The sequence below is a fragment of the Vanellus vanellus genome (assembly GCF_965231255.1).
Source record: "Vanellus vanellus genome assembly, chromosome: 8".
Lineage (NCBI taxonomy): Eukaryota > Metazoa > Chordata > Aves > Charadriiformes > Charadriidae > Vanellus > Vanellus vanellus.
The window spans coordinates 23,710,780-23,735,966 of NC_138913.1; the positions used below are offsets into that span (position 1 = coordinate 23,710,780).

At 39.2% G+C, this 25,187-nt stretch overlaps 2 protein-coding genes across 4 annotated transcripts; one reads left to right on the plus strand and one right to left on the minus strand.

Moving 5' to 3' along the window:
* The first annotated feature begins 875 nt into the window (after positions 1–875).
* On the plus strand, positions 876–17,141 carry COPB2 (COPI coat complex subunit beta 2). 3 transcript variants are annotated; one of them, XM_082487403.1, is made up of 22 exons: positions 876–957; positions 2,738–2,875; positions 3,481–3,567; positions 4,658–4,784; positions 5,828–5,976; positions 7,155–7,301; positions 8,605–8,704; positions 8,836–8,978; positions 9,200–9,399; positions 10,001–10,111; positions 10,387–10,475; positions 10,554–10,660; positions 10,963–11,106; positions 11,824–11,954; positions 12,257–12,464; positions 12,688–12,798; positions 13,599–13,813; positions 14,081–14,173; positions 14,253–14,433; positions 14,579–14,647; positions 16,314–16,406; positions 16,817–17,141. In XM_082487403.1, the coding sequence occupies exons 1-22, from the start codon at positions 955–957 to the stop codon at positions 16,910–16,912; spliced, it is 2,742 nt and encodes a 913-aa protein (XP_082343529.1). In that variant the 5' UTR covers positions 876–954; the 3' UTR covers positions 16,913–17,141. The 3 variants fall into 3 exon arrangements, with proteins under 3 accessions (XP_082343529.1, XP_082343530.1, XP_082343531.1); XM_082487404.1 differs by having other exon boundaries at positions 16,317–16,406; XM_082487405.1 differs by lacking the exons at positions 876–957; positions 2,738–2,875 and having other exon boundaries at positions 3,503–3,601.
* A 483-nt stretch (positions 17,142–17,624) lies between these two features.
* Positions 17,625–23,483, minus strand: MRPS22 (mitochondrial ribosomal protein S22; the record flags this gene model as incomplete). Its single annotated transcript, XM_082487285.1, has 8 exons — positions 17,625–17,777; positions 18,071–18,179; positions 19,380–19,525; positions 20,113–20,196; positions 20,698–20,841; positions 22,026–22,190; positions 22,949–23,103; positions 23,363–23,483. 8 exons carry the CDS (start codon positions 23,481–23,483, stop codon positions 17,685–17,687), a joined length of 1,017 nt encoding a protein of 338 aa, XP_082343411.1. The 3' UTR covers positions 17,625–17,684.
* Positions 23,484–25,187: the final 1,704 nt, after the last annotated feature.

A 25,187-nucleotide genomic window follows, 5' to 3' on the forward strand; every position in this document is an offset into this window, starting at 1 on the left:
AATTTTAAGTATCTGTCTTTTCTGTCTTTGCTCTCTTGGAGTGAAAATAGCAAGAGCTGAAGTGATCTTTGTCATCTTTTTGTTTGTTTATGTCCTTCAAACTGTAAACACTCCAGGGCAATGTAATCTTTCTTACTGTGTTGTAGGAGAGAGCACAGGGGGCTTCTAGATCCCAGGTGAACACTTGTATCAAAAGGAGAATGTTCTTTAACCGTATCCCAATGAATATAAATATCATCCATATTATTCCTCTCATTTACATAGTGAAATGTGGGGGCTGCAGGTTTTAATCAAAGGCAATCTGGCAGCAGTGCTAGGAGACATTTCTGCAACAGTGGTTCCTTGTGCTTTGGTGCTTCCCAAAATCTCACATTCTGCACGATGTTTCTACAAGATGCCGTTTGGGGTTGCAGTACCCTCACGCTCGCCGCGGAGGACCAGCGTCACCATTATGCACACTGAGAGACCACCCTGAGCGGGCAAAGAGGACCAGAGGGCTTTTTTCTTCCCAAGCTCGCTCACAACTGGGCAGAAGCTGGCAGCTCTCCACCACCACCACCACCATCATCATCATCATCGTCTTCATCTAACGGAGAGGTCCATGGCTGCACAGAGGATCGTGGCAGTGGATAGCGAGGGCCTCGCCTCGCCTCACCTCACGCCACAGCCGCTATGGCCATCCCAGCCATCCTGAGGTGAGGGGGCGCGCGCTCCCTCGCGCGGCAACTACAACTCCCAGCCTGCCCCGCGAGGGGCGGCCCGGGCGCTGCCGACTACATATCCCGGCATCCCGCGGGGTCTCTCCCCTTCTCCCGGTCTCGCGAGCCCCGGGTGCTCTCGCCGCTACTCTCGCGAGAGCGAGCGGGTCCGGAAGCTCCACGTCGGAGGGTCGGAGCCGGACCGGTGCGCGGAGACACTTCAGCCGTCGGCGCTGCCGCGGGGCGACGCGGGGCCATGGTGAGTCTGGGGAGGGAGGGGGCGCACCGCCAGCGGGGCCTGCCGCCCGGGGAGCGCGGCGGGCCGGGGGTCCGTGCGGCGGGGGTTAGGGGCCTGTCCCGGTGGGCGCCGCGGCCGTTAATGACGGGCTGCAGCGGGGAGGTGGACTGCAGAGCCAGAGGCCGCGCAGGGGCGAGGGCCTGAGCCGCCGCCCCGCCGGGACGAGCCGGGAGCCAGGCCTGCACCGCCGCGGGGCCCTTCCGCACGCCGCGGGGCTGCCTGAGGCAGCTGGAGTCGGCTCTGGGCAGGACGAGTCGGAGATAAGGAAGAAATTTTTCCCTTTGAGGGCGGTGAGGCGCTGGAACAGGTTGCCCAGAGAAGTTGTCGAGGCCCCATCCCTGGAGGTGCTCAAGGCCAGGCTGGACGTGGCCTTGGGCAACCTGGTCTAGTGGGAGGTGTCCCTGCCCATGGCAGGGGGGGTGGAACTCGATGATTCCCAAGGTGCTTTCCAACCTAAACCGTTCTATGATTGTATGATAAGTCTGTGCGGGGCCTTCTTGCTGGGTTTGACTCGGGCTTCCCTGTGCCCGTGCTGCCTCAACAGGCTGTAGTGTTATTCTGTAATTCAAGTTAAATACAGAAGAAAGCTCTTGAAAGTCTCCTGGCATCATTAAGGTTGCGGTCACAGAGCAGATCCGTTGGGCTGCGTCACCAGTGTGGGATTGCGTGATAATTTATCGAACAGACCTAACAGTTGTCATCGTGTTTTGAGTATGTGTTGAGTTAACCTTTTAGATCAGCCATCGTCTAGTCCTTAGGAGCAGCAGGTAAGAGCAGTTCCAAGGATATGCACAGGATTGTGTGCACCTGTCTTGCCTACTTTTCTAGTATTTATGGCAGGAGAAATAAATGACAAGTTCATTCTCTGCTGTCGGATATCATGTCTGTAAGTTACAGGTACTACATGATAGCTAGGTATCTTTTTCTCCTTGCAGTGTATAACATATATAACTGCAGGTCTTATTACTTTTATTCTGCTACAAAACGCACACAGCATTCTGTGATCAGATATCACCCATTACACTCTCTGAGATAAAATGTCAGCAGCATTAAGTGAGCTCAGCAATCTTTGAGTGTCTGAATGAATCTATAATGTCTCAAATGCTTTAGAAAATCACTTTGCTTTACTTTATGCTTTTTAAATACTCTGGCTTTGCATAACCAGTGATGAAAGTGGTCAAAGAGGTCAAAGACTTCTTTATAACAGAAAGACTTCAACTTTTCCCTCCCCCAGTTTTTACAACGTATTTTTCCATTCTAAAACTTAATGTTGGAATTGTGAATGGAAATAAATTTATAACGGGCAGATGTTGTGTTTCGCTATGATAACTGGCTTCTCCACCTGATTTTTCAAGTGAAATAGCAGGAAGATTCATCTTCTGTCATTTGTATTAGAAGCAAATTCTCTTTGCTTTAGTAGTTCAGGGTCACCGGGAAGATGTGCAGTGCTTTTTGGGGTTTTTTTGACTGTGCTGGAAATAGACTTTTTTTCATTCTGTAAAAGGTGAATTTCACAAAAGTAAATTAAATGTACCCATTGCCATTGGTAGAGATGTGATGTTTCCAGAAACCCCCTACAGAAACAAACAGATGGATATAAAATAGTGGTCTTCTGTCTGCCTGAAAAGAAGGATTGACTCATTTTATTATAAGGTTTAACTTCAGCTTTCCTTTCTCCATCATATTCCTGTGCCAGTTTTATGTTGTATAACTTCATATTCTCAATTCTTTTCCTCTCCAGCCTCTCCGACTTGATATAAAGCGGAAACTAACAGCTCGGTCTGACCGGGTGAAGAGTGTAGACTTGCATCCCACGGAACCATGGATGTTGGCTAGCCTTTACAATGGCAGTGTCTGTGTTTGGAACCATGAAACCCAGGTGATTTTTTGTTTTTCTTTATTATGAAATCTTCATAACGGAAAGATGTATGAACTCTATTTTCCAATAGTAGATACACAAGAAGAATCTTAAGTTACTCCCACTAATTGACTGTATTCTCCCTGTCGTATTTACAAAAGTCACTATAATAATAGACAAGGAATATCTTGGGCTATAACTCTAATGGTGTTTCATTTGCTATAAATTTATTTTTCAAAAATTATCTCCGTTGTGTATTTCTTGCAAACTAATGCCTTTCCGTCTGAGAGATTGGATGCCTCTGTCTTGTATGTGCCATCTGTATTTGTGAATGTTGTAGGAACTGTTAGACCTCTACCTGTCTATGAAGTATAGAGGAAATTGGGAAGCAGCTCCAAACAATATGGGGAGGGGCGGGGAGCATGAAGGGAGAACATAAAGGTGGTGATAAAAGAGCAGAACAGGCAAGTATTTTTGCCTCTTGGACAGGTATATTCCTTTAAAAAAGCGTACATGTAATGTTGTAGGATTCTTTGGAGAGTTGGACACTGTTAAGAAGAGATAAAAAGGTGATTTAAAAACTTATATTTTATCCAGTGCTATAAACTTATTATTTTTATTTTTAGACTCTGGTGAAGACTTTTGAAGTGTGTGACCTACCAGTGAGAGCTGCCAAATTCGTGGCAAGAAAGAATTGGGTGGTTACAGGAGCTGTAAGATATCTTCTTCTTGTGATTTCCATATGCAGTACTATTTCTCTTCATACCATTACTTTGTACATTACCTAATATTATGGTTGTTATGAATTTGTAGAAGGGAAAGGAATACTTCACTACAGTTTCCCAGAAATTTTCTGGTTTAAGTAATCTCAGAAATGTAAACTTTTCATTTCAAAGAAGAGCAACCTAATATGGTGGCTAATCCTGTCTGTAGTGCAAGGTAGATCTAGATTCAACTTTTACTGTCAACTGGAACACACTCAGTACCCAATTTTGACTAAATATTAGCAGTGCTACTTTAACTAACATGAGACTATTGACTGTCCTAAGTAAGATGACTTAAAAGTTGCTTTCTGCTTTTGTTCTTAATGATATTCAAAACAATTTTTTTAGAGTTTTGTTCACCTCAAGAAAAATACTGTTCTTTTATACAGTAAGTCTACTTCTTTGAGAGGAATAGTTCTATTCTAATCTTGGTTACACATTTTTCTTGATGAATGAATGTGGTTTTGTCTAAATTGCCTAAAACTTTGTCTTTTTTTTTTTAGTCTTCTGCCCTATACACAAAGTAAAAAAATTTCTTGTTATTTCACTGTCTTATGCTGCCATGACCCAGTTATTTCAAGTGGGTGCTCTTTCCCAAGGGGTAGGATGCTGCCTCCTTGGCAGCGCAGGAGTTCAAACAGCTGTATAGGAACTGGGTTAGGAACTGATGAAAGTTTTTATCAACTTAATTTCACCTGGGTCAGTTTCTTGATCTGACTCAGTGCGCAGCTGTATTTGTCCTAGCTTTCCCAAGGGATGCTGCAATGCAGTAGCAAGAAATAGTAAGGAAAGGGTAAAACAGCTGCTTTCAGCAACAGGGCTGAGTCTCAGTGACTATGAAAATGTCACGATCATTGTTGCTTATACTGTGTGTTCCATGTTAATTACACCTTAAACATTTGGTGGTTAGAGGCTGTTCAATGGTGGAATGTGTTTTTTTTAATTGTTGTTTTTTTTTTCTCTAGCTACTCTGCATTGAATATAAGGTGTATTTTACATAGAGTCCTATTTTAATGGTTGCTTTTAATCTCTTTCATAGGATGACATGCAAATTAGAGTTTTTAATTATAACACATTGGAAAGAGTTCACATGTTTGAAGCACATTCAGATTACATTCGTTGTATTGCTGTGCATCCCACACAGCCTTTCATACTGACAAGCAGCGGTAAGAGTTCTTTCGTGTATTTTTATATTTGTTAACCAGCTATTATTAGATTTCTGTCTACTGAGGGGTTGCATGGGTTTTCCTTTTTCTGCTGAAACAGGAATCCTTGAGCAAGTAGCGAACGTGACCATTGCCACTTCATGTTATTTCTTTGCCATGTGCATTTTTGTTTTTTAATGGAGTATCAAATGTACTTGCTATTTAAAATACAATAGTTTGTGTTCTTGTCAGAGAAAACCAGAGAACCTTCTTGCTTAATATCTGCCGGAGGGAAAGTTCATATATGTACTAATTACCTGAAGCAACAGATAACTCATCTTTTTTCCCCCCAAAATACTACTGAGTTCTCTGTTATTTGGGACAATATATATCACTCAGGATTGGAAGATCGCAATAGATCTGCCCCAAGAACATCTACATTGTGCTTCTCCGTCCTTTTCATTCCTGGAAACCTTACTAATGCAGTCAGAGCTCTACAAGAATGCAGAGAGCCTTTTGAATCAGAAGTACCGTATATTTCTGTGTTTTGCTGTTGAAGCTAGTGTGCTTACGCTTGAAATAAAGCCAGCTTGGTTGTCTCTGCTGCCTGTTCCTTAGTGCTCATCAGAGTAGATGCTGCAGAAGAAAGCACAGGTCCAATTCCTTAATATCGGCTCAGTATTTTAAGATTAATGATTCAATACCGTAATATAAATTCTTAATCTCCCTTTTTAAAACAGATGCATGGTTTGAATAGAATGTGTAGCTGAGCTGGGCAGAGTAATTTCTTTCAGTTTTATGACCATTTTATTGGACAATTGTTTTGAGAAACTTGTACTCCCTGTGGTTCTTCTGCAAGGAAGGACTAGTAATCTTACAGGTGAAAAATATATTATTAGGAGTGCTTCCTTTGGAAGAGAAAGGATGAATGAGCCTTTAACTTGAAATTATTAAGAATTACATAGTTTAAGAAGGTAGGTATCAGAATCTATTAAACTAACTGAAGCTTTGTTTTGTGGTTGTTTTATTGTTTTTTTTGGTTGTTTGTTTTTTATTTTTTTCAGATGACATGCTTATTAAACTCTGGGACTGGGATAAAAAATGGTCTTGTTCTCAGGTGTTTGAAGGACACACCCATTATGTCATGCAGATTGTCATAAACCCAAAAGACAATAATCAGTTTGCCAGTGCCTCTTTGGATAGGACAATCAAGGTAGATGAACTGTATTGGGGGGGGTAGTTGTTAAGTAATTATCAGACAGAATACTCAAACCAATAATACTGTATGGACTGTGGGTCACAATTCTTAAAAGCAGGTGTAATAATAGAATTTTTATTGAACAAAGACCTGAACATTGCTCAAGTTACACACACGTAGTAAGTAATTCGGTAAACTTATTACCTGTCACCTTTAATCATTGAAATGTGGTTCTTTAAACTGAAGTGCTGCATTTCCATCTGGATTACACAGAAATATTGGGGAAGGGTAATGCTTATACTGTCAATGAGTAGTTTGGGAGAATTGGAATATATATTTAGTGGGAAAGCCTTTAACTGTGTGCATTTAAACAAACAAACAACAAAAAAAGTAAAGGCATTTTTCACATTATTTTCATGTGCTTGGCTGTCTATCGTGTGAAATGTCTTCAGCTGTCTCATGGTGGACCCTGATGAGTCTCATTTGCTGTGAAAATATTACTAAATACATAGGACTAGATATTTACAGCCATCTGAGCAATGAGACTTCTTTATGTTCCCTATAAATTATCAGTATAACGGCTGTAAAAAGCCAGTTTTGATTTCCTACATCCTCAGATGTTGATATTAGGTGTGTATAAATGTTGATATGATGTGGTGGTCATGGGAAAATAGAAGTATATCTACAACTTGACTCAATTCATTTGGAGTCTTCATTTAGCATGAGATTTGTAATTCATTTAATGAAACTGGAAAAAAAAAAATTCTGGACACAGTTGGGGGCAACCTGTATATACAAAAACAGTTGATTGCTTATTCTAGGTCTATTTTTTAACTTTATGAACAGATACTTCTTAAACAAGTGTCTTACATGGTTTTATGTCCTTAAATAAAAAAAAAAAAGTTGAAAGAAACCAATTCCATTGTTCTTAGGTGTGAGCCCAGTGTCTGCAACTCAGCATATTATTTCTGCTTAATGGTGGGGCTTGGTAGTTTGATAAGCAGTTGTTCAAGTTCTTCACCTAAGAAAAACAAATGTATCTTTTGAATTTCATATTCCGTATATTTGGAACTGTAAATGTACATCTGAATGCCTACTCTGTTTGGCAAGGTTGCCCTGGATGCAAAAGATAAATAACTACATGTGGTTGTGTTTTATTGTTGGGTTGTTTTGTTGCTTTTTTTTCTGGGAAGGTGTGGCAGCTTGGCTCTTCTTCACCCAACTTCACTTTGGAAGGCCATGAGAAAGGAGTAAACTGCATTGACTATTACAGCGGAGGAGACAAGCCGTACCTCATTTCAGGTGCAGATGACCGGTTGGTTAAGATCTGGGACTACCAGGTATGTGTTAGACTCTTCATAAACTTTTGTGCAGACTGCCATAGCAAAACAACCATTAGTGAAGAAATAGAAAAAGAGGGAAAGGACTAGAATATACCAGCAGATTTTCCTCCATTTTCCATGGAAAGAAGGAAGGGGGGGAATATTTCATGCAAATAAATATTTCTGAAAAAAAAAAAAAAAAAAATTTTGTTAACCCTTGCAAAAACCTACTGTGAATTTAAATAACCTCAAAGCTAACTTGTAGAATTAAATTTCACATAAGGTTCATAGTATTAGCATTGTGGTTTTTTTTTTCTTGTAACCTAGTAATCCCTGCCTTCTGGCCTTTTACTTTTGTGGATTCAGGTGCTCCTCTTCTATGTTCCAGTGTAAATATTCTTCAAGTATCAATTCTTTCCATCCTTTCACTTCTTACTCATTTTTTTCTTTATTCCCTTCCCTCTCCTTTTTTATCCTGTGCACATTTAGCTAGGCACATGCATGTATGCTCACATGCACTTGTACTTGACAGTTTGCAGAGGTCTTTAGGTGACTCATTTGAATGCTCTCCAGGAAAGAGAGAGGCTGAATCCAGGTACTATTGCTGGAACCTAGAACTCATAAGTTCTTACTGTGTACAAGTGTATAAAATTTGTTAGATAGTACTTTCACGTTGTTAAAGCATATTGCCCTAGGGTAAATCCAAGCTCAGAAGTTAAAGCTAGCACTGTTAATTTAAGTCTGCACTGCAGTAGTGACTCTTGCATAAGAGTGCTTAAAATTTTGCCGCCACCATGTACATCTGTATACATCAGTTACATAGTCTTATCTTAGTTATCTAAAGCAGAGTAGGCTTTCTTTCACAAATGTGTGAATGAACGTTCTTTAAAAAGTCAATATTAGATCTGACTTCACCTGTAATTAGATTCTGACAGATGTTTTGCTCTCATTTTTTTGCAGTGAACTCAGCTTTCTGTCTTGCTTTAATCTGTGCCACCTAGCTCAGAGAGAGCATACCTTCTAGGCAGAAACCCATCTGAAAATAGAGGAAAACAGCTATGTGAAGGGAAATAAATATTTTCTTCTGTGGAGGAGAAATTAATTCAATACAATCATACCTTTTAATATGTCTAATGCTGTTGTTTGAGCATCTTGGAAATAAATGTTACTGGAAGAAATCTAGATAAATGTTTCCAGATAAATTTTGGATTTGGGGGGAGATTTTTTTTTTTTTTTTTTTTTTTTTTTTTTAAGAAATGAGGGTAAAAATGTAGCAACATGTTTCTTATCTATACCTGTACTTCTGACTTTTTTTTTCCAGAATAAAACCTGTGTGCAAACACTGGAAGGACATGCTCAAAACGTGTCATGTGTCAGCTTCCATCCTGAATTGCCTATTATTATCACAGGCTCAGAAGATGGTAATTTTTTTTTTCTGATATACAAAGAACAGGGCAAGAACTTACGGGAGAACCCTTCTTGTGGTGTGGATAACCCACCTCCTGCCCTCACATTGAAAGAACAGATACGAGACATTTGTTTTTTCCTCTAGGAACTGTGCGCATTTGGCATTCAAGCACTTACCGCCTGGAAAGTACACTCAACTATGGTATGGAGAGAGTGTGGTGTGTGGCCAGTTTAAGAGGATCCAATAATGTGGCTTTGGGATATGATGAAGGCAGCATTATTGTTAAGGTACAGTTAATGATTTGAAATAAGAAATGGTGATTCATCACTGTCCTGTGTACAGAGCAATTGACTTCTGATCCTGTGATAATATGTAAAATACTGAACATTTGGCATTTTAATTGGGACTTTTAGACAGAGCCAGGGTATTTCACTAGATGTGTTCAAGTGAAAAGAAAATCACGAATGTATTTTCTCCATCTGCTAAATTCTTATGCTATGCTTCCTAGCTTGGTCGTGAAGAACCTGCCATGTCCATGGATGCAAATGGAAAAATTATTTGGGCTAAACATTCAGAAGTCCAACAGGCTAACTTGAAAGCTATGGGAGATGCTGAAATCAAAGATGGAGAAAGATTGCCGCTGGCTGTAAAGGATATGGGGAGCTGTGAAATCTATCCTCAGACAATTCAGCACAACCCTAATGGACGGTAATACATTTTAGAACAAAATACTTAAACATTTCTGATTTTTCTTTGTTTGTTTCTTTTATTATTTTATATTGGAAAAAATTTTAATGAAAAAAATAAGTTGCATGTGTGCTGGTGGCTGAGAGCCTGTGGAAAACAGGTGTATCAAGAGTCAGGCACTGTAAAATCAGAGTAATGGATGGGCTTCACCTGTAAGAGTTCGCAGCTTAAACAGACAAGTTAGACATTCTAGGTAGAGGAGGAAGTATGCAAACAAAATGTATAAGGTTATAGTGGCAAACTGCATTCTTTTGTCACTTCTCTTGAATTGTTTTTTGTTAACACATAAGTTAAATTAAAAGAAAAGGTAGAGGGATACAAGGTGCAAGAGCTGCTCGGTGGACACCAGAAGGAAAAGGGAATAGCAAGTAGCTAGCAACATCATGCAGAGAAAAATCCAGTTCTGTGACATTTTTGGCATATATAAAGCTCTTGTTCTGTCTGCATTTGTGATGATTATATTGGGCTGGGAGCCTTTAACTTTTCAGATAATCTGCGTGCTTGATCATGACTATTGAGCTGAACACAGATATCCAACAGATAAATCTTTCTCCTGCTCTAGGTTTGTAGTAGTGTGTGGCGATGGTGAATACATCATCTACACAGCTATGGCTTTGAGAAACAAGAGCTTTGGTTCTGCACAGGAGTTTGTATGGGCACATGATTCTTCAGAGTAAGTGTTGCAGATTTTTTTTCCTTTGTATTAATGTAAATTTGCTGCTGGTAGTTTTCAGGCTGTACAAATGGTAAACTGGCCTGAAGACTAAAACCTGTGTGGATAATGAACTTTCAATAGCTGTCATGCTTTAAAATTTTCCATTTGTGGCACTCTACTAATTTTTGAAGATAAATCAAATGCAGTTGTTTTGTCGCACCTTACGATTTCAGTAATTTGCTACTTTGGAAGCTGAATAATTATTTGTCTTTTACAATGCAATCTCTATTTAGATACGCAATCAGGGAGAGCAACAGTGTTGTAAAGATATTTAAAAATTTCAAAGAGAAGAAGTCATTCAAACCTGATTTTGGAGCAGAAGGTAAGTATTTACTTTTAAAATAGATGTTGGTGCATTTTTTTTGCACAATGTGGATTTCTTCCACCTTTTTTCTTGCAGGCATCTATGGTGGCTTCCTGTTGGGGGTCAGATCTGTTAATGGGTTGGCATTCTATGATTGGGAAAATACAGAATTGATTCGCAGAATTGAAATTCAGCCCAAGCATGTAAGTTTCTCAATGGGACTGAAGATACTTACCTCTTTGTGTTTACTGATTTTATTTTTATTTTTTTTTTACTAGGCTACTGATTTTCTTGAATGAAGCCAAGCTGTCAATCATAAAGTAATAACTTAAGTTTATCTCAATCTTGTAGCAGAAGGGGGGAGAGGGGGAAATCCCTGTATGTGTTGGCTTCTCAGGTTCTAAAACTTCTGTTACAGTTAGTATGTTCTAACATTAATTTACACATCCTCCTTCCTTAACCTGGGGTCTCTAAAACAGTGCAATTATTGATTCTGGTTATACAGATTTTCTGGTCTGACTCAGGGGAGCTTGTCTGCATTGCTACGGAAGAGTCATTCTTCATTCTGAAATATCTATCAGAAAAAGTTGCAGCAGCCCAAGAAACACATGAAGGTGTCACTGAAGATGGAATTGAAGATGCTTTTGAGGTACCTTCTATTTACAAAATGGAATGGGATTACAGACCATTGAAGCAAGTCTTCCCAGAGTGTGCAGCAAATTTAGTCCTTAACATAGACCTATTAAATTTTAGTTTCCAGAACACTGAGTACCACACAGTGTCTATCTGCCTCAGGAACAGTGTTAACCATTTTGTTTGGGTTCCCTGGGGAGAGTATCCCTGTTTGAATCCCAGCACAACAGACTTTGTGCTTGCATTTCTCTTCTTACATCTGTTTACTGTTCTCACAGAGTTATAGAGGTTCTTTTTAAAATACATGTCTAGATAGTATGCCTACGTAGTTTAAACTTTTTATGCAGTTTTCAAGTTTTGAAATGTTATTGAAGGTTGAGAACAAGTGGGGGGGGGGGGGGAACTCATGCTGTGAACTGTCAGAAACAAAAATTTCACAAGGAAAGTTGTCTTTGATTAACGTTTAGTTAATCATCTTGCTTAATGTTTACTTTGGTGCTTGTTTCCTAGATTTATAATTGGTTAAGAATTAAGGGAGAGATTTCACATGTTACAGCATTTTTGTAAAACTAAAAGCACTGTTTAAGTACTTCCAATTTCCATCTAAACTTATTTTTGCAACTTGCCCAACTATTAAGTATAGAATATTAAATTTAATTTGAAGATGCAATAGTCTTACTGCTTTCTAAAAGTACCTTTTTATATATCTGATTATGTCATACTTAATTTGCAGGTTCTTGGTGAGATTCAGGAGATTGTGAAAACAGGCTTGTGGGTAGGAGACTGCTTTATTTACACCAGTTCTGTAAACAGACTTAACTACTACGTTGGAGGAGAAATTGTCACTATTGCCCATTTAGACAGGTGAGTTCCTGCATCGGGTTATAAGCAAGTGTTAAAGGTGCTTTCAGTGAAGCTAGGATATGGTGAACCTTGTCACCTGCTTGCTGTGCCACTACTACTCTTTCTTACTGTATCATGCTAATGTATGTTCTGAGGCAGTAATGTGATCTTGCAGGGAATAAACAGTGTTATGTGAAAGTGTACGTATTGAAAAAGTCTTTCATGTGAGTATTCTTGCTACCATTAAGAGCTATTGGAGCGTTTTTTTATAGACTATTTGGTAGTGGATCTATTCAAGATGGATATTCTTTGTTTTGTTTCAGGACAATGTATCTTTTGGGGTATATCCCTAAGGACAACCGACTTTATTTGGGTGATAAGGAGCTAAACATTGTTAGCTACTCTTTGCTGGTCTCAGTGCTTGAATATCAAACTGCTGTGATGAGAAGAGATTTCAGTATGGCTGACAAAGTTCTTCCTACAATTCCGAAAGAACAGAGAACCAGAGTTGCACATTTCCTTGAAAAACAGGCAAGACAACTATTTCTTAGTTACCAAAAATTTAATAAATCAGTGTGCTCCCATTTCTAATTGAATTTGCTCAGCAAAACTCAGTCATGAGCATAAACTCTTGTTAATTATCCATATTTATTTGGGAGTACTGTAACTGTTTGTTTAGAGGGTTTTTGTTAGAACATCTAGGGTGCTGTGTGATCTGACAGATCAGAGTCTTACTTCCAGGTTTTTATTTCAGGGCTTCAAACAACAAGCTCTTGCAGTATCTACAGATCCAGAGCATCGTTTTGAACTTGCTCTTCAACTTGGAGAATTAAAAATAGCGTATCAGCTTGCAGTGGAAGCGGAGGTAAACATATATATTTTTTGGTAATTTATACTAATTCTGATTATGAGCATGAATCTAAGAGGCCCTGTAAGAAAAGACAAAGGTATGTGGGGATGCAGCACAGCTCTCTGAATGCTATATAAATGCCTCCAACTTCCTTGATTAAGTTCTTCTGCCTGTAATTCAAAGGAATCGAAGCTGTGGGATGGGGATAGAAGAACGTTGTCTGCTCAGAAAGCTACAGGAACTCCTGGAGAATACAAAACTTGAACCAAGTCTTAATTTCCAGTATTTAAAAGTGAGGAGGAATGGCAGGACTGAAGCCTCTGGGCCTTTGTTCCAGCCTTGGCAAGCTTTGCAGAAATGCAGTAGGAAGACTGACAGACAGGGGTTTGTCCCACAATTCTTGTAAAATAATGAAGTTAGTGATAAGGAATGTGAATTTAGTTACAGACACAAATAGTTTTCTTTCATTCTGAAGGTTAACTTGGGAGCTTTCTTTAAGAGATCGTTACTGTTTAAATCTTCAGAGTTATTTCTATCTCCTCCATGTTTAATGAAAAAATGTTGTTTTTTTTTTTTATGTAATGGTATAGTTGTGTAATGATTTGCATATAACACTCACTGTGTCATGCTGTGAAGTTGCAGTAATTATAGTATCTCAAAGGCAAGACAAGTGTAATGATAGGATATAGTACCTTCACAAGTAAGCTTACATTTTTCATATTAAATGCTCTGAAAATCTTTAATTGCTGTTCAAAAATGTGAGGGTTACTTTTTGGTTTTTTCTTTCCCTCCCTCTCCCCCTTTTGTACTATTAGTCAGAACAGAAATGGAAGCAACTTGCTGAGCTTGCCATTAGTAAATGCCAGTTTGGCTTAGCCCAGGAGTGTCTCCACCATGCACAAGACTACGGAGGACTACTGCTTCTGGCTACAGCTTCAGGGAATGCTAACATGGTGAATAAGTTAGCTGAAGGAGCCGAAAAAGATGGCAAGAACAATGTTGCATTTATGAGCTACTTCCTGCAGGGAAAGTAAGTAGCAAGAGATTCAGGTTGTTCTGTTCTTTCTGAAATGCAAAGAACCTCAGGTTCTTCACATGGTTAACTACAGCTGACTTAAAACTTCATGGAGAAAGATTGTGGCATGTGCCTTTTCAGAAAATCTGATTCTATTTTAGGATGGCTGCTATTCTTAATCTGAAATGAAAGCACTTTAATGTAATAGAATAAACAGCTAATCTGAAAAAAATCGTCTTTATTAAATTTACTGGTTAAAATTACATTTTTAAAATCTTTTAGGCTTGATTCATGTTTGGAACTCCTGATTAAAACTGGGCGTCTCCCAGAAGCTGCTTTTCTTGCACGGACATATTTGCCAAGCCAAGTTTCAAGGTAACTTGAAAGCCTATGCAGAGCATGAATAGTGTTGCGAAAATTAGCTGTATATAACAGGGATGGTTTGCATCTGCAGGGTTGTTAAACTGTGGCGGGATAATCTCTCTAAAGTCAACCAAAAAGCTGCCGAGTCCCTTGCTGATCCTACAGAATATGAGAATCTTTTCCCTGGATTAAAGGAAGCTTTTGTTGCCGAAGAATATGTTAAACAAAGTCTTGCTGACTTGCGGCCAGCTAGGGAATATCCCCTTGTCACTGTAAGTAAGAAGTGGGAGCTCTTATTGTCTCTAGAAGAAAAACATTTGATGCTGTGTAAATTCAGCTTTAAGCAAGTCAAAGCAAGCACTTAAACATTTCATGAACATGTGGTTTTGGGTTTGTTTTTTTTTTTTTTACTTTTAGCCAAATGAAGAGAGAAACTTACTCGAAGAAGCAAAAGGCTTTGAGCCTTCTGGAGTAATGGCACCTCAGGTCAGTGTTACTACTAAATGATGATGAATTCTAAGAAAGAGGCAACTTTGTGATTATATGGGAACATCTACCCTTGGTGGGTAGATTGGTATTTCACCAATAATGGACAAATTGGCTTGATTGTAAGCACTGCAGCGGAGTACCGTGTTTTTTCTCCTCAGATGCTTCTTAATCTACTTCTGTAACTACTAATGACTTGATTGTGAAATTGTTTCTTTTGTGTGGTTCCTTATCTTGGGTCATCTTCTGTTAGTGTGAGTACGTGTAGAATCTTACCATTGAATTCATCCTGCAGAAAAACTATTTCAATCGCATGTACAAACACTGCCTCAACTGCTGTTAGTTTTCTAAAAGCTCAGTAGTTGGAATGTGGAAACTCTTTCATATTACAGTAGTGAAAAATGCTTGGTATTCTTGCTAGTGTGCATGCTTATGGAATGAGACTATTCCATAACTAACTGACTAGGAATCCTGCTCAATTATTTGAAAATGTTCTAATCAATGTCTGAAGTAACTCAGACTGGGTTGGTTGTTTTTGTGTTGTTTTTTTTTACCACCTCAGTTGTCCAACAATTATGCAGAAAACACATGACTTAAATATAAGGTATAAGCATACAGATTGAAACGAACGCTTAAAATGATTTTCAGACCTTAAACAGAAGATGACAACTTCTAATTCTTGCTCGTGCCAAATACACTTTATGGTTGAACAAGAAAATTGGAATGTTAGGATTTCTTAAAGACAATTATATTGGCACAACTCTTTGAGGCTATAAACTTCTAAAAAGAACTGCAGTGGAAACTGAGGGAGAGACAGAAAATCACAACTTTTCCATTCTGTCTCTGTTTTTGTCCTCGTAGGAATTGCACTACAAAGCTTCATTTACAGTTCAGAGAAGTTAGCTTACTTTCACGTAGCTTTATTTGCTTCTTGTGTATCAAAGCAAAATCAAACTTGTGTGCACATTTGTTAAATAAATACTATTGCAAAAGTTACTTAAAAAAATCAGAACTGGCTTGCATTAGAGACTGAAAACAAGACCACTAATGTTAAAAGCATATTTTTGCATTCAGTTAATGATAGCATTCCTTTAACAACAGTTGTCTCTTACAGCTGAGGCTGAATATGGGAAGTTTTGTAGGAGGTTATTATATAATTAATCTAAACATGATTAACAGCATAGTACCATTACTTTAGTAATTGTATTATCTGATGAATTATCTTAATATAAAACTTGTGCAGCAGTGACAAGAGAAGGATGAATGTTCAACCATTATAGGGTATGGAACGCGAAGCTCAGCACTAGTCCTTGCCGAAACTGCTGTGACAGTCTCAAGTAATCTAATCTCTTTTCTGCTGAGAACCTTGAAGATCACTTACTTTCTAACAGCACTTCAGTATTTGAAATTAACTGATACTTTCTGAAGGCTGCTTTCTTTCTGTCAGTTCCATCATCAACTGCTTTAAGTAAACTGGGTGGGGAAACAGTCTGCTGTTGGAGTGAGGGCTAGAACACTTACTGGCTGTGAAGATGCGGCTCAAGAATTACTGAGGGGAACTCTGAAAGAGAATCACTGGGACAGGGGGATTATAGGTCTCCTGTTTACTTGCTTTTGTTGAAAGAATTTAGATTCAAAAGAACTTAAGGAATCTCTTTTTCATTAGAAGAAGGCTGAAGAACCAGTTCCATCTCCTAAACCAGAAGTGAAGACAACAGTTTTGCAGAATTCTGATCTACTTCCAACAAGAGATCAAAAGGTACTAAAATATATTTATGAACTGAAATACAAGCACTAAATTCATTTTGCGTGAAAGACTTCAACTAATAATGTGATTAAACCGAGCTACTGGAAAATGTTACTTTCTGTATTAATATACACAGGTTAGGACAGGACAGTGTATGGGTCCCTTCCTGTTGTATGCAGCAACAGTAACGTAGGCCAGTTCCTACAGCCTTCTGCATTTACAAGGAACAAAAGGTGAATTTCAGATGCAGTTGGTCATGGTAAAAAGTTGCAACTGTGAGAGATGGTTTCTTACCAAGAAGGTAGCTTCTCTCTACATATTATTATAACATTAGTGTTTTGCAGAATGTGCAAATACATCGCAGAGAATCATAACATGTAACCACATTGGCATCACCTTAATCTAGTCTTGCCTGTTCCTAGACGCTGCTGGACTTGGAAGATGATTTGGATAACTTGGATCTGGAAGATATCGATACCACAGATATCAATTTGGATGAAGAGATCTTAGATGAGTGAACATACTTTTTAGATGACCAAATCAATTACTCCAAACAAAGGAATGAAGTTCTGTGGACTACATACTCCAAGTTAATTTGATTTTTATACTGCAAGTGGACCACATACATGTAGAAAGAACCCAGCAACTGTATGAAAGGAATCAGCTTCCAGTGTGTTGAAATTCAACATGTTCAATGAATACTAAAAAATGTTTTCATTTATCAAGTGATTCAATAAACCCTTTTAAACATTCTATTCCTCAATTCTCCATTTACTGTACTAATTCTACTATTCTTAACCCAGCAGCAATAGTGTGTATTGCAAATATTTGATTAGCTGAGCATTAGTCTTTTAACCTGACTTTTCTTGGCATATTCACTGAGGTATATAGTTATTTTTTCACTGTGCTATTTAGTTTATATCTGTTTACAATCAATAGTTCAGTTACTCTTCCAGAAAACACTTTTAGCTAAAAGAGTAATATGTCTTAAGGGACAGATGTGGTGTTAAACATGTTCCTAAATAAACCCCTCCAGACCCTACACTTACTTCAATAAGTAAAGTGGGCAATTCCTTAGATTCAAGATGTAACAATAAAAGAATTCAAGTTGGGGTATATTGTCCTGATCACTGCTATAAGTTCATTAACAGAACTTCTGAAAATAACAAGCTGATGTAGTGATTCTTACATGTTTCCATAAAAAAAATTTTACAATGGTCAGTTGGTTAAAGTATTTATTACAGAAGCCTGTACAGAGAATGTTTGTAAATTTCTGAACTAAGGTTTATTTCATGAAGCTGTAGAAGCAGCCATTGCTTCTTCATAAGCCTGGAGGGCGAGCTGTACATAGCCTTCTTTCTGTGATTCTGTTTTCACAAATACCTGCAAACATAATAGGAGAGAGATTAATGTACAATTAAGAGCACAGTTGCACAATGAGATTTCATGATTCTAGGGGTGCATCAGCCAGCTATAGCCAAAATCCTGATGCAGCTATAATTTAAAAAAAAAAAAAAAAAAAACAAAAAAAAACCAACACCCACACAGACCAAAACTTGGCATGCACAACAGTTCTGCTTGTTAAGGTAAGGAGAAATTTAGACTACTAAACAGGCTTCTGCTGTTTAAAAGCTTTCTCTTCTGCAGTTAAGTAGCCTTAAATTAAAAAAGCATACCTTGATCAGATCCACTCCTTGAAGTTTCCCCATTTTAGCTTCTTTTGCTGATTGACATTCAGGATGAAGCATATGATACAGTGTAATTAAACTTGTAGCATCATCCAGCCTAAACAAATAAAGGCCCATTTGTAGCAATTACTGTCTCTTAATATTCAGAGAAAGTGTACTTTGCACACCACGAGCTTTCATAAACTTCTGCTTTCACTGAGTAGGTAGTCATTAGAACATACAGCTAAACAGGCATCCCATCATCTATCACAATGACAACCTGGCCATGAGAAGGAACACCAGGAGCACGCAAACACCAAGGTGCACCAGGTAAGGCACAGAAATTTATCCATACTGCAGGTTAAGCCTGATGTACTGTTCAGCAGTAAAAAGCTAAAATCTCTTTGTAAAATACAATTAATTACCTAATAACAAGTATTTAGTGGAACAACCATGCCAATGAGAAGCTTTCTGACATCAACTGCAGTAACTAGCATGTTTTACAGAAGTAGCAATATAAGTTTTGTGACACCTAGCCCTCAGCTGAATTTAAAACTGAAACAGCTGTCTTACAAAAATGTAAGCGTAAGCCAAAAATGGGTGAGTGGCAGGTAAAGATGCTCCAAACTCTGGTAATTCAAGTTGTCCAGATATTTGACTTTTCCCTTTAACAATGCTTCCAAAACGGGAACTTCTGTATTTCTTCATGTCCTCAGGTGTAAAAATAAGATCTAACCACCTGTTGAAAGTTTCCAACTTCAACAGTAGGAAATCACTATCACTGCAACTTAAGAGTTCTAATTGTACAAATTTCTCCTAGCTCTAGTAACATTTTGAACAATTGAATACTGTTTGCTTCAGGGAGTTTTGAATAAGTTTAGTGGCATATGTTATAGAAGTCTATCCATTTAAAATGAAAGTGTATCTCTCTGTTCTGAGCTACTTAGGAGTTGCTCTAAAACCCAGTGTGTCAAAACACAAAAATGAGCTCAGCAGCATAAAATTGTTAGGCTTTAAGATCGGCACTGTCCAGAGCTGGAAGTATACTGACAGTTACATGGGAAACAAAAGTAAAACCCCAACAACTACAAAAGGCTAATTTCTGCAGAAACCTAATTTGATATCCTACAACTTCATGGACTGTAGTTCATGCTTCCATTCAGCATCTGTATAGATAAAAGTTAGGGCTATCCTAAAATTTCATACAAATTAAAACTTTTATAGACCTTACAGAAATACTATTTTTATTTTCAAACAATATTACTTGTTTTCTATTTGTTTAGATAAGCAGAATTAATAAGCGATTAACACCACTTACAAGTCTCTGTGGATCATATCTATTAGTAAGCCATCCGTTTTCTTTCTGTTTACTAGATACCATACCATTCCTCCAAAGTGTCTTGTTGAACGGAGCAGATCATACTTGGCGTGTTTCTCAATGTCATCGTATGTCCGATGATGAACCTATCCACAGAAAATGTTTGTTTCATTAGCATAACTGGATCTTGATGACAGTTTCTCCCCTCTACCTCTCACTTAAAATTTTTGATCTGTTTTCAGACCTCCCTAAAGTGCAGGAGTAAGCCATAGGCTGAACCACACTACTGTAAAGATTTATATGCGTTATAATTCTGGGTAACACCAGGATAACCCAATTGTTAGTACTTAGGCATGGACATCTTACATTAACAGAAAGCTAAATAATAGCTACACACTGAAAATCTGGGGAGAGAGGGACATAACCTCTGAACCTTCATTTCACTGCTGTCTAGTTGTAATCTATTTAAGGTGAAAAATGCTAGAGCAAAGAGGTAAAATTTTACTTTGAAAAAAAGGTACTTGAAAAATTGCCTGATAGAAGTCATGTTCTCAGTGATTCAAGGCAAAAAAAAAAAATGTTCATCACAAGGATAACAGGTAATCTACAGGGGTGAGAAGAACACATATAAAAACCAGTTTTGATCACCAGGTAATACTCATGCTTACAAACCAAACTATAAAGTTCTTCACTAATATTAATTATTTATTAGAAAACTGAAAAGTGAACTCACTCTGATATAGTCAGGTGAATCTGGCTCAAACTGAGCAATGCACATGTTAAGGATATCCTCATGACGGTCTTGCTGAAATACAGTCTAAAAAAACAGTTCAAATTCAGGAATAGATTCTGTATCACACCATTCCAACTATCCAAAATCAAAACAGCAGCCACAATACTTCTGTTCTAGGCAACACTTAAGTGAGTATTCGCTTAATCACAAGACCAAATGGATACAAGTGCAGTAACTGCCTTGATGACACTAATACAATGTTTCTCAACTTTGGTTTCCGAATGATCAGCTCACATTTTCAGATTAAGCATACAGTTTCATCAAGGCATAACAATTAAATTTATACTTATAGCACAATATCATATTTATACCTACCCAGGATTTACCTGGTCCCATCCTGGAACTTTATAGTAAGTATTCCAAGTAAGTTACAATGATAAGCAACTGTTCAAAACAGAATTCAAGCAGCTTAAAACATAAAAGCAGACTGGCTTATTCAGAGCTACTCTGTCTAAATAGCAAAGTTTCACTATCTGAGCACAAGCAAGGAAAAATGATCAGTTTTGAAAACCAGGAAACTCTTACCCCAAGATTTTCATCCTTGAATACCACTGGCGGAATAACTCTGCGCCCTTCTTTTGGGAAGAATATCTGTATCATTCTGTCTCGTTCTTCCCAGGTTGCTTTGCGTAATACACCATTGGGTTCTCTAACTACAATAAAACGCTCCTGAAAAGAAGGTAAAAAAAGAGCATTATCTCCCAAAGTCTTCTCTCTTCAGAGCCAGAACCATTGTAAAAAAGATTCATGTTTGGCAAACCCACACTAACAATATCAGTTTCTTTCTGATTGTTGCTATATGCTAAATGCATAATTTCTCCCTTGATACCTGCTAATTGAGCACTATATTTGCATCTTAATTTTATTTTATGACATTACTGCGCATGTGCCTACACAAAAAGCTACAACTCCAAAGTTTAGACAGATAACATAACTAATACCCAGAGAATGGAGTTAATGTTGCTGCTGGCCTGATTTTATGCATTTAATAACATCTACTTAATTAGGAATGCAAGTGTCTTATACCTTTTTAACTTTGTTTCAGAGGTAGGTGCTAGAATCAAGCAAGGGCAAGTGCAAAACAAACAAATAAAACAATATACTCAGATTCGTTCACAGGCCTATCTGATTTAGAGCTGCAGACAGTAAAGAGGAAGTTTTCAATACATTGAGGCAGCAGAATAAATAGCAGGTTCCTGGAGAAAGCTCTTAGATGGAGTAATAGATGGGAGACTTGGTAATTCATTTCACAGGATCATCACCATATGCACGTTTGAACCATGGAGACAACATAAAATCATAACTATCATTAAGGACTTTTCCAGCCTCTTATTACTGGTACTGAAGACAATCTAGATGTTTCATTATACAAAGAAATCTAGCTGTCATCTTTATCCCTATACTCCACAATTTTATTTAAGAACTATTTCTTCACAGGTTTCACGTGAATTCATTTATCATTTACTCAGCTTTCCACCAGATCTTTGCAACTGTGAAGCAGCTCCATCTTTTGGTCTACGCACAGTACCAAGTAATCCAATTCCACAGAAAGCTTCTAGGAAGTATGGAAGAAGTCAGCTCTCATAGTGAATCACAAGCATATGCTTTTAAAATAATTAACTAACTATCCCACAGCTCCCCACGCACACACCTGCTTTTGAGCATATGAATTTATCATTACAAGTTAGAAGCAAACATTTAGAAATATGTCTTTGTATTGCCTTGTACCAGTCTGAATTTACAACTCCTTAGCCTTTTTGCAGACTCCTATAACTACATTTCTTAAAACCTAAAGTTTATTTTGAAATTAAGAATGAAAAGCTCTTAAAATAAGTTAATATATTGTTACTTACACGATGTGGAATGGAGTAAGTTAAATCTGTAAATATGTATTTTGTAGTTTCAGTTCCTTCAAGGAATTTGTCTTCTGCTAAGATATCATCAATTGGTTCTCGTTCTTTCAAAACAGGGGGCATAATTAGTTTTTCTTTAGCTTCCTCGATGGCTTTTCTTGTGGCCTTAAAAAAAAAAAGTAGTTTAATTTTACAATTAAAATACCCATGCTATTGGAAATCAAACACACAATTTTGAGACAAATATTTTTGTTTAGAGATAAATTTTTAATATCTTTTTTTTTTTTTTGTTCTTCTTCTCCAGTTGAGAAGTAAATGCTAATTCAATCTCCAGGTAGACGAATTACATGTGAATGAGATACCACTACCGTTAACTTGGACAAATTCCTGGAAGAAGTTCCAAAACTAAAATCTACATATACTACTGCAAACACCAAGTTTATTTCAGGTATTTTCCCGTTGTAAATTTGCCCCAAAGCATAAACCATATTAAACAGTTTAGATACTGCTGCAACGGTGTTTATATAAGAACCGGTTTAAGTCAGGCCCCTTCTTCATCCTGGACTGTGGTCAGACAACAGGTTGTCAAGGATACCCAGGGCTATAATCTAACCACCAGATAAATCCATTTAAAACAATTAGGAAGCATAAGGGGATAATAAAGACATTTTCACTAAAGAGGAAATAAAAAGAGTATTCAATCTCCTTCTATATTCCATAAAATCAAGAACAACTGGATAAATAAAATGGACCACTTAAAGTGAAGGAACACCTAATTTCCACTAATTTAGGTAACGACTTGAAGCAAAGGAAAGCAACCGAAATGTTTTCAACAGCAGCATTAAAGGAAGCAGAAATACGGACTGTTACACACTTGTATGCTAAAAGCAAAGCTTATGTCAAAACGAAGCAGCGCAGCCTACCTCTTCCAGCTGAGCTTCTGTCATCAGCTTGTACTTGGGCGGTTTAAGCTCTTTCTTCACCGGCCTAAAAACCTTCTGCAGGTTGAGCCCCGTCATTTTGTAGAGCAGATTCTGAACCGCTTCATCCCCAAAGGAAGGCTTGGCGGCTCTTCCCTCTGCGGGAGGGGGACGGATTTCGCAGGCTGTTAACCCGGCCGGCGGGGAGGCCGCGGTCGGGCCACCCCCTTCCCTCAGGCGAGGGCCCCGCCGCGCCGCCCGCCCACCCGCCCCATCCCGCTTCCCTCTCCCTCAGCCCCCCCTGGGGACCGCAGGCTCCCACCACGAAGGGCAAGGGCAGCCAAACGGGCCCCTGCAGGCTACGAGACCCGGCCGGGCGGATGGGGGGGGGGGGGGGAACGGGATCCCCTCACGTACCGTCCGCGGCCCCCGCGTCCTGCCCGAGCCCCCGCCGCGCGTGACAGCCCCACAGCGGCCGCGCCACGCGCGAAAGCCGCGCGGGGGCCGCCGCCAAGCCCCACGCGCCGAGCGCCGCCATCTTACACACGCCCCTTCCCGCCTCAGCGCCGCCGCGCGCCGGATGGCTCCTCGAGGCACGCCGGGAAATGGAGTCTCCCTTCGCCTCAGCCGCCCTACCAGGGCGGCGCCGCCGGGGGGAGCGGCGGCCCCGGGCGGTGAGCCCGCCTCAATGAGAAAGAAACGGTGTCCCCCGGGCCGGCCGCCCAGGGGGAAAAGGCAAAAAACCGCTCCCATTGCGGTTGTGTTATTAGGTGAGAGCCGGGGTAGGGTGCGAGCCCGTTCCTGCCAGAGTTGGGACAACGCCGGCGGCGGGAGCAGGAGGGACCGCCGGCTCCCTCAGCCGGCGAGAGGACGGAGCAGGGCTCTAGGCTGGCAGGTTTCCTTGATTAGAGGGGAGACAAAGTAGTAGGGAGAAAGAGGAATTGAGAACATCGTGCACACTGGCGCGATTAAACCACTGGTAAACTGCAAGTGCTCAGGGGTTAGGAAAGGTGCGAGGCGGTAGGTGGGTGCGCTTGATGAAGAGCTGCCTGGTCTGATGCCCCTCCGGTTGGTCAGCCGGCAGCTGCCTGCCCTGGTTCTTGGGCAGTCTGCCTGAGAGGGAGAAATACTGTGGTAATTTATGCAAAATAAAAAACCTCGTGTGGCTTTCTTTGCTAACTTGGCACTTGCACAGTGACTGAAAGGGGAGTCTGGTTGTCAGGTAGCAGGTTTTCCATCTGGCCCATAATCTGGGGGAACTCCAAAGGACACAGCAAGTAAGCCATGAGTATTCATGCCTGAAAATACGACCTGAGAAGTACCTGTCCCTCTTCCGTGCACTGCTTTCCTCAATCTGGTAAAAGGAGTCACTGCCATTGGTGGTGATGAGTTTAGTCTTCTCATGTTTGGGGAGCTTTAGCGTTTTTGTAAAAGAGAGAAAATAAATAACTGTACTCAAGCATAAAACCAAAATTAAATTTTATATCCAACAGATACGGCAGATCAGATCTGATGGCTGTGAAGAGGGGATATGAAGTTGAAACTGGTATGTTATTTCATTAAAACAATAACTTCTTATAACTGAGTCTATTTCAACAGGTTGAAAGTTTATTACTACTTGAACTTTGTTTTCTCTAGCTGGTCTTCTATTGTGAATTTCAGTCTTACAGACTGTGGTTAGGGGTGCATGAAACAGAAGGAAAACCTACCATCAGCAGACAAGTCTCCATACAGGGGCCCTGAATGCTTTGAATTTTAAAATGTTCAAAGCCACACATGGATGCAAACTGGTTGCTGACTTCCCATTGAAATAGGAAATATTTCATCTCCAGAAGGTGAGATACGGAAACACAAGTAATGTGCCTAAATTCTGTAGATTTCCAATTGTTTTAAAGTTTAGTGAGTTGTTCATTGCTTTGTCAAATCAAAGTCTAAATTATGTTACTTTTGAAAATGGAGATTGAGATCTTGGAGAAAATAAAGACTTTATAGCATATATTAGGATAAAGTTAAGCATCAGATGAAAAATATATTTGTTTCTAGTAATAGATTTTCATTGTACTGGGGACTATTCCTATTTTCCTCAGCCTATTCAATATCCAAACACATATAACATTTTATATTCAAGCTTTTCTATATCCTGGCCTTTGTAGGAGGGCATATTCTTTTCACATTTGTATTGGTGCAATTAAGTTGAAATCATTGAGAACTGAAGAGTGCAAACGAACCCTTAATGTTATTC

Coding starts and splice junctions, on each gene's coding strand:
- COPB2 (XM_082487403.1), top strand. Junction 8,979..9,199: donor AAGGCAGCATTATTGTTAAG/GTACAGTTAATG, acceptor TATGCTTCCTAG/CTTGGTCGTGAAGAACCTGC. Junction 10,112..10,386: donor TGGGCACATGATTCTTCAGA/GTAAGTGTTGCA, acceptor ATCTCTATTTAG/ATACGCAATCAGGGAGAGCA.